This window comes from Lepus europaeus, chromosome 17 (genome assembly GCF_033115175.1).
Source record: "Lepus europaeus isolate LE1 chromosome 17, mLepTim1.pri, whole genome shotgun sequence".
Taxonomy (NCBI): domain Eukaryota; kingdom Metazoa; phylum Chordata; class Mammalia; order Lagomorpha; family Leporidae; genus Lepus; species Lepus europaeus.
The window spans coordinates 80,635,105-80,644,573 of NC_084843.1; the positions used below are offsets into that span (position 1 = coordinate 80,635,105).

A 9,469-nucleotide genomic window follows, 5' to 3' on the forward strand; every position below is an offset into this window, starting at 1 on the left:
AACGGGGATAGGAGAGGGAGGAGGAAGAGGGGTGGGAGGGCAGGTATGGTGGGAAGAATCACTACGTTCTTAAAGTTGTATTTATGAAATGCATGAAACTTCATATAACGTTCTTTGTTGCCTTCAACAGCATGGGTGTCTTCCCCCTTCCGCAGAGGTGAAGGATGGCAAATCTAGTTCCCTGGAGCACATTTTAGAGAAATAGCATCTATGTCCAAGGCATCGGGTTAAGTGAAGAGTCAATTTCTTGTCTCTTCAATGCCCTGGGGTATTTTTTTTTTTTCAGGAAATAGTGTCTTTTGCTGGAGCTGGCAGGTTTGGAGTAGGAGCAGGTTGGGGAACTGGGAGACCTGGGGCCTGCAAGGAGGGTATGAGAGCCCTTTGGAAGTGCAAGTGGACTCACAACCGATTTCCAGAACACAGAGAAGTGATGTGCTCCTCTCTCTGCTCCAGTGGCAAGCTGGCCACTGAGTCATCACTTGAGCTTCCCCTAGTTTGGAAAGCTTGAAGATGGGTGATTAGCAGACATGATGCAAACATTGAATTTTCTCTGGTACGTATCAGGGACACCTCTGGTGCAAGTGGTTTCTCACGTTTCCCACTGTGCAGCCCATCATCTTGGTTTTTCAGAAGAGTGAAGAGCCTCAGATAGAGCTCTGGTGACTGGCAGCTGCATATGGGTGAGTACATGGCCTCAGTGTGGCTGGGTCATCTCAATCCTTCATTTGTTGTAAATGGAAGCCGAGTCTGTTACTCTTCTCAGCAAATCTCAGACAGTGAAAGGATTGGGGCTGTGGGCTTTGGCTGTATCAGAGAGCTAGTTCAGATATTCAGAGGAACACTGGTTGACCAGCATGACAGTCTCTCCCAAGAGACTGTGAATTCAAAGGCAACAGAGGTTATTTATTCTACATAGGCAGACTTTAGGATGGAGAAGGAATCAGAAATTAATTGTTGCAATTAAGCAATTATGGCTCTTTGTGTCTCCTGCTAGGCATTCCTTAAACATGTGGACTGAAAATGTCAGAAGATAAAGGGTCTCCCCTGGATGACTACCTAGCATGGCTGCAGGGAAAAAGCACCTCTCTTACCAACTGATGTCAGGCTTAGTTCAAAGGCTAGGATGAGTCTTCAATATTCCAATTAGTGATGTTCTGTGACTCTTCTTTTTTTGTCCTTTTTTAATGATTTATTTATTTATTTGAAAGTCAGAGTTACAGAGAGAGAGAAGAGAGACAGAGAGAGAGAGGTCTTCCATCTGCTGGTTCATTCCCCCCATGGCCACAACAGCTGCAGCTGCACCAATCCGAAGCCAGGAGACAAAAGCTTCCCATGGGTCTCCCTCATGGGTGCAGGGGCCCTAGGACTTGGGCCATCTTCCACTGCTTTCCCAGGCCCTAGCAGAGAGCTGGATTGGAGGTGGAGCATCTGGGCCTTGAACCAGTGCCCATATGGGAGGCGGCGCTGCAGATGGTGGATTTACCTGCTACACCACAGTGCTGGCCCCCTGTGACTCTTCTAATATAACTCACTTCAAGGAGCTTCAGTTGGGGTTATGGAATGTTTTTCACCAAAGATATCATGTCCCAAATTTGGGAACAAATTCTAGGACATGATTAAGGACTTTTTTGTGGGATTACAGAATTCTGTGACCATAATTTTTTTTTAGTTGCAGCTTTCCTTTGCAATATTCCTCATGTGACTGCCCAATATCATTGTTTTCTTGCCAATGACATGTGGTATGATGATGGGTAAAAGAAAGTTTTGCTGATACTTACAACAGACTATATAGGAAAATTATTAATACTACTCAAGTTATGCCTTTTAAGTTTAAAAATATTTACTTGAAAGGCAGAACAACTGAGAGAGAGGACCACATGTGCAGGCATGCACACACAAACACATTCTCTCTCTCTCTCAGAGAGAGAAAGAGAGAGAGAGAGAGAGAGAGAGAGAGATCATCTATCTGCTTGTTTACTTCCCAAATGGCCATAACATCCAGGGCTGGGCTAGGATGAAGCCAGGAGTCAGGAACTCCATCCAGTTCTCTCAAACTGGTGGCAGGGATCCCCAGAACCTGGGCCATCTGCTGCTGCTTTCCCAGGCATAAGCAGGAATATAGATTGTAGGGGTGTAGCCAAGACTCAGACTAGCACTCTGACATGGGATGCCAGCAATGTAATTGGAGGCTACAGGCCAGGACCTGTGCTGGCTTCTACATCATTCTCTCTGTATGAAGACTGACAGGTACAAGCATGGCTCTAATTTATCCAAGGTTTTAGGCTACATGTATTAATTACATAGATAAAACATTACCTTTTTTTAACAATAGACAATCACTCAGTGTTTTCACTGAGTATATTTTATACATAAAAGATAATGTTTCAAAATATTATGGGGTACAAATAACTCTTTCATACTGATTTCATGTCCTTTGGGTAAATTCCCAGGCGTGCAATGGCTGGGTCATATGGTAGATCTATTTTCAGCATTATTTATACCCCCATGTTTATAGCAGCTCAATTCACAATACTTAAGATCTAGAATCAACTCAGGTGTCCATCGACTGAGGACTAGATAAAGTAAATGTGGTATATATACTCTATGGAATACTACTCAGCTGTAAAAAAACAATGAAATTTTGCTTTTTGAAACAAAATGGATGCGAATAGAGACCATTATGCTTAGTGGAATAAGCCAGTCCCCCAAAGAAAGATATCATATGTTTTCTCTGATATGTGGCAGTTAACATAGAATACATAAAACAATGCATAGAATGAAACTGATGTCTTATGATGTGATTATTTTTTTTATTTTTATTTTTTGACAGGCAGAGTGGACAGTGAGAGAGAGAGACAGAGAGAAAGGTCTTCCTTTTTGCCGTTGGTTCACCCTCCAATGGCCGCCGCGGTTGGCGCGCCGCGGCCGGCGCACCGCACTGATCCGATGGCAGGAGCCAGGTGCTTATCCTGGTCTCCCATGGGGTGCAGGGCCCAAGGACTTGGGCCATCCTCCACTGCACTCCCTGGCCACAGCAGAGAGCTGGCCTGGAAGAGGGGAAACCGGGACAGAATCCGGTGCCCCGACCGGGACTAGAACCCGGTGGGCCGGCGCCGCAAGGTGGAGGATTAGCCTACTGAGCCGTGGCGCCGGCCCTTATGATGTGATTATTGTTTATAGCCCTTGTTATATTCCTGTGGAACAATGGTCTTTCTACTTTTCACTTGTTGAACATTATGGCTAGTGCTGCATTAAACTTGTGATTATAAAGTAAATTGAAATTGTATTATTCCAAAAATTGAAGGAAACCAAAGAAAGGAAGGCAGGAGAGAGAATTGGGAGAGGGAGGGCAGGAGCAAGGGAACTAGGGTTATCTTCTTAGAGTTGCATCTATGAAATACTTGAAATCTGTTTTATTTAATAATTTTTTAAAACAAATGAAATTTAAAATAAAAGCATTTGTCCTAGTGATTAAGCTGCTAGTGTGAGTGCCTACATCAGTCCTGGTGACAATCCCAACTCCAGCTCCCTGCGAATATACACCATATGAGGCAGTAGCTGGTGGCTTCCATGCACCTGGGAGACAAGATTGAGCTCACACCTGTTCATTGTGGACTGGCACAGCTCCAGGTGCTGTGTATATTTGGGGGAGTGTGGACCAGTAAATACAAAGGCTTTCTCTGATTCAAAGAAATAAATTGAAAAAAAATTAACGAATAAATAAAAAGTATTCTTACTTTAAAAAGTAAGTCCAATTGCCCAGGTCATTATGTGTTTAATGATAAAAAGTTCTCCTTTTTCAGTTGTGACATGGCAAGATAACTCTGTGACAAATGATGAAGGGATGGAGAAGCTGACGATATTGGGTACCTGGAACAAGACAGCAGTTCAAGAATTCATCCTGGAGGGCTTCCCCACTGTCCAGCACCTAGAGACCATCTTGTTCCTGGTGCACCTGCTGGCATACCTGGCCTCCATCATGGGAAACACGCTCATCATCACCATCACCTGGGCTGACCATCGCCTCCACACACCCATGTACTTCTTCCTCAGCACTTTCTCCTTTGTGGAATGCTGCTGCATAACCACAGTGATTCCTAAACTGCTGGCCACCTTCCTGTCAGGGACGCAAGTGATTTCCTTTACTGCCTGCTTCACACAAGCTTTTGTGTATCTTTTCATGGGGGCAACGGGTTTCTTTCTTTTGTCTGTGCTGTCTCTGGATCGGTACCTGGCCATTTTCAGACCTCTGCGTTACTCTAGCATCATGAGCCCCAGGGTGTGTTCCTTCCTGGTCACTACCTGCTTTGCTTTGGGATTCCTTTTCCTGGTGATTCCAATTGTAAAGCTTTCCCAGTTGTCGTTCTGTGGCCCCAATGTCATCCCCCACTTCTTCTGTGATTTTGGGCTCTTGACTAAACTCTCCTTTTCTGACAGTAGATCTACTGAAATGTTGTTCTTCTACCTTGTATTTCTGGGTCTTTTAACATCTATCCTGTCACCATCATTGCATACGGCAATATCGTAGTCACCATTGTGAGGCTCCCGTCAGCCAAGGAGAGACAGAAAGCTTTCTCCACCTGCTCGTCTCACCTCATCGTCCTCTCTCTCATGTACGGCAGCTGTCTTTTCATCTATGTGAAGCCAAAGCAGACGAGCAGGGTGGACTTCAACAGACAGGCTGCTCTGGTGAACACGGTGCTGACCCCAGTGCTGAACCCTGTCATCTACACCCTGCGCAACAAGCAGGTGCACCGGGCTCTCAGGGGTGCTCTGTGCAGGGGGAAGTAGAACCACAGCTCCTCAGTAGAGTACACCTTCTCTTTGATTGAATCCAGTCTCCAGTATAGAATCTTCTACAGATTTGTAAGTTTGTAAATGTGTTACTTCATTCATGCTTACTCATTTATTTTAGGATGAGGGCTAATTGATCTAGTAATCAATTCTGAATGTTCTAATCATTTTTGTGATACTGAGATAAAAATATCTTCTGGTATCTTCCTTTAATTAGTTTTAGATCAATAAGTATACTGAAAATAGATTATGTAAAAATTAAAAATAGGAATCTGTGAGGGAGGGGGAGGAGGGGTTGGAGTGTGAGCAGGGTGGGGGACAGTATCTCTTGTTACCAAATCTGTTTATGTCAAATAGATGAAACTTGTAAAAATTAGTTAAAAATATCAAAAACAAAAAGATTCAAAATATTTTAACGAAGAGCCTGAAATACATGAATCTATGATATATCAAAGCTGTAGCTAGCTGTGTCTTAAAGTGACTCCTTGAGGTATGTGCAAAGGGATAAATAATAAAATTTCCAAGAAATAAGAATATCAAATTCATTCAAACATCAATGAACATGGCCATGATAATGAATTTTGAAGAAACACATACACACATTTGTATAGATTTATATATGACTCATTCTATCAATACGCTACTAAAAGTGACTCAATAAAACTGCTTACGTGTTGAATATCCTATATTTAAGTGAAATAGAAATCTTTACGTTTCTAGTTCCCTCTATGATGAAATCATGTAAAAGCCTCTGGTTGAAAGTCCTTGTTGATTTCATTGGTTTGCCAGATAATTTTACTACTCAAAGACCTGAAGTTGAAGGCCTTTGAGTGAGATGCATTATAAGTTCTGGAACCAGGGACTGATAATTAAGGTCTTTTCCCTGCATCAAGTAATTTAAAGAAATTGGGGGAAATCTAATCAAAGAAACCTAAATGTGGCAGTAAAATCTTTCCAAATGCACCAGTGATCAAGTCTCTCATTTGTGGAATAAGAAGTTAGAATGTGATCTGCTTTAGCACTAATGTGAGTGATGCTATTGATACCCTGTGTGACGTGAGACAGACTGTTACTAAGGTACCATCTGAAGATGGCAGAAGAAAATCATGGAATGTTTAAATACAAGAGGTCATGTTAAAACTGTTATGCAGTTATTCAAGATTTTATCAGAAAGGATGGGTTGTAAACAGCCCTTGGAGCTGCAGTTGGTTGGCATAGTTGCTTAATGGCAATGATCAAATTGCACTTTGGTTGCATCGTGGTTGTGAGGATAATACATTCTTCTGTTGTGAAGATTTTTAGGCATGCAATCATGAAAGAACTTGAAGAACAGATTCGACTTAACTAACAGAATACAAATATGTTCACCCTATGTGTACATAAAAATTCCATACAACTTTACTCAGGTATTTTTTTCTGTTTCTCACTTTTGATGAAGTTATTACCTTGCCAATAATTTTTCTGATGATGGCAAATAAACTTCATTGTCATTTCTTTAATTAATATTTAAAAATAAAATCATTAGTGATATCCTATTATGTATCATCTTTGGAAATCTACTTTGAAATAACTGGAACGGATATATAAGGTTTCCATTTTCCTTCTTCCTGCACATAGTTGAAAAATGAATATGATGTGTGTGATTAGCATGATTTGCTTACCACAACTTGACTTGCCATATATTTTCTAATATTTGTCCAACTGTTCATCTATTCGTGGACTTTTGAACTAATATTTGTCCATCTGTTAATCCTTTCATGGACATTTGAACTGTTGGTACCTTTTCTACTGAGAATAGCACTGCTATGAATCTATATGGACTCTCTGCTTCAGTTCCTGTTTTCGGTTCTTTTGCATATCATCTAAGAGAGGAATCATGGGAGGAGTAGAAATGGGGAGCAGCTACTTTAAAGAGTATGGGGCTTCCTGTTGGGGCAATAAAAATGTTTTGGAACTGGAAACAAGTGGTGAGTGCAAGCACACTGCATGCCTCTGAATTGTTTCATTTAAGTGCAAACACTGCAATAAACAATCAAAAATCTGAATGTTCCATACATTGCTGAAACTTTTATAAGGAAAATCAATAGTCCTTCTTGACCAAGATGACAGAATAGAAGAAGCTAGTCTTCATCCTCCCCAAGTCTCCCCCAAATATAGGCAGAGATCCATGAACCAGCATCTCCCTGCGAAGGCTTGGGGCCCACTGAGGAGTCTGCAGCCACACAGAAGACAGAATGGTAGAGAAGCTCCATCTGGAGAGGGTCGGTGGTGAGACGGGCACAGCAGAGGCTCCAGCAGGTGGCTGACATCTGAGGAGAAAGACTATGGCTGCAAGGGCCAGTCACCTGGCACGAGTAGCCTACTCCATGGAAGACCCTGGCACCTTTGGCGCTGAGGGCACCAACAGCCATTCTGCTGGGGAATCCCAGAGAGGGAAATGTCTCTGCATGTTCTTAACCTTCAAAAGGCATCCACTGCTGTACCATGCTGAGATGACACTTCCCCCACTGCTGGGCATTCCCCTGACCCTGAGTCACTCTCCAGAAGTTCATCAGACCATGCCTCCTACATTGGACCCACTGTCCTGGTGAGATGGCTCACACCCTGAAGCCCAGAGCCAAGGACTCGGCAGGCTCCCACATGTCCAACAGCAGGTCTATGGACACTGAGAGCCAGTCCACACCCAGGTCCTGACTCCAAGGTTATGCTGCATGCACCCACACTCAAGGACCCAGGGCATTTTTTGTCAACATCAACATCCATCAACAGAGCTGCCCAGAGACCCCACAGGTATACCTCACCAGTCACAGTACTGTTGCAGTTCATTCACAAAGTGCTCTTACACTACCCCTTCATCCAAGGAGAGGATCCTTAGCTGCCAGAGACAACCTTAACAGCTGAAAGAGTTAGTGCTCCACAAATGCACAGATGTCAGCGGAAGGCAGCAGCTGACCCCAGGAAGAACTGGACATTTATAGACTGGCAGATCAAAGAATGGAAGGCATTGTTTTTAAGAGGCAAGAAAATGTAAAGACAACCTAATGATATCAAAAAACATTAAATGACCCAACAATAAATTAAGAAAGAGATTAGTATAGTAAATCAAAGAGAAATTCTGACTCTGAAGAGTACAATGAATAAAATGAAAAAAATGCAATAGAGTTGACATCAGAATTGATCATGGTGAATAAAAAATCCATAAACTTGGAAATAGGTCATTTGATAATCAGAGGGAGAAACAATGGAAAAGGAATAAAGAAACCCCCGGGTTTATCTGACAGCATTGGAAGAGTAAACATATTTATTTTAGGATATAGAGTAGGAAAGCAAAAAGAGAAATGAACAGAAGTGTTAGTAATAAATAATAGATGAAGGGCTGGCGCTGTGGCTTAGTAGGCTAAGCATCAGCCTGAGGCACTGGTATCCCTCAATGGAACCGGTTCGAGTCTTGGCTACTTCACTTCTGATCCAGCTCCATACTAATGCACCTGGGAAAGCAGCAGAGGATGCCCCAAATGCTTGGGCCCCTGCACCCATGTGGGAGACCCAGAAGAAGCTCCGAGCTCCTAGCTTCAGATCAGCTCTGCCTGTTGCAGCCATTTGGAGAGTGAACCAGCAGATGGAAGACCTCTCTTTCTGGCTGCAATTTCCTCTCAAATAAATAAATCTAGCTATAATAACATTATTAATATTCATATTTCCCAAAATATGAAAAGACATAAATCTCTAGGTACAGGAAGCTTAAAGTTCTCCATTCAGATTCAATCCAAATAAGAATACATCAAGACATTGTAATCAATCTCAAAAATCAGACAAAAGATCCCCAAAACTTGGGTGGTGCTGTGGCACAGTGTGTTAAGTCTCTGCCTGTGGCGCTGGCATCCCATGTCGGTGCTGGTTCTAGTCCCAGCTGCTCCTCTTCTGATCCAGCTCTCTGCTATGGCCTGGGAAAACAGTGGAAGATGGCCCAGGCACTTGGCCCCTACACCTGCATGGGACACCTGGAAGAGGCTGCTGTTCCTGGCTTTGGATCAGCTCAGCTCCGGCCCTTGCGGCCATTTGGGGAGTGAATCAACGGAAGGAAGACCTTTCTCTCTGTCTCTCCCTCTCACTGTCTGTAACTCTACTTCTCCAATAAATAAATAAATCTTTTTAAAAATTCCAGAAAACAGTAAGATAAAGGAAAGATATTGTATATAAGGAAGTCTTAATTAGGCTAGCAACAGTTTTCTTGGCAGTATTCTGTCGGGTCAGAGAGATTAGGGTAATATAGTTTAAAAAAATGAAGGAACAAACCCAATCAGGAATATTTTATCTGGAAAAGCTATCTTTCACAAATGAATGAGAAACAAACAAAACCTGAGAGTATTCATTACTACTAGAACTTCCTTACAAGAAATGTTAAGTGGAATTCTTCAGACTGAAAGATCAGGACGCTAATTAGTAACATGAAAACATAAAAGTAGAAAGTAAGTACAGAGTCAAAATCTCAACACGCCAATACTGCAATGGTGATATATAAATCACTTATATCTTTTTTTTTTGGGGGGGGGGCACGCAGAGTGGACAGTGAGAGAAAGAGACAGAGAGAAAGGTCTTCCTTTTGCCATTGGTTCACCCTCCAATGGCCGGCGCACTGTGCTGATCCGAAGCCAGGAGCCAGGTGCTTATCCTG

At 42.6% G+C, this 9,469-nt stretch overlaps 1 protein-coding gene across 1 annotated transcript; it reads left to right on the top strand.

Annotated features, from left to right (window-relative positions):
• The first annotated feature begins 3,844 nt into the window (after positions 1–3,844).
• LOC133775844 (olfactory receptor 6E1-like) lies at positions 3,845–4,791 on the top strand. The gene is given in 2 exon segments (XM_062214329.1): positions 3,845–4,493; positions 4,496–4,791. Coding segments are annotated over 2 exon segments (945 nt in total).
• The last annotated feature ends 4,678 nt before the right edge of the window (positions 4,792–9,469 follow it).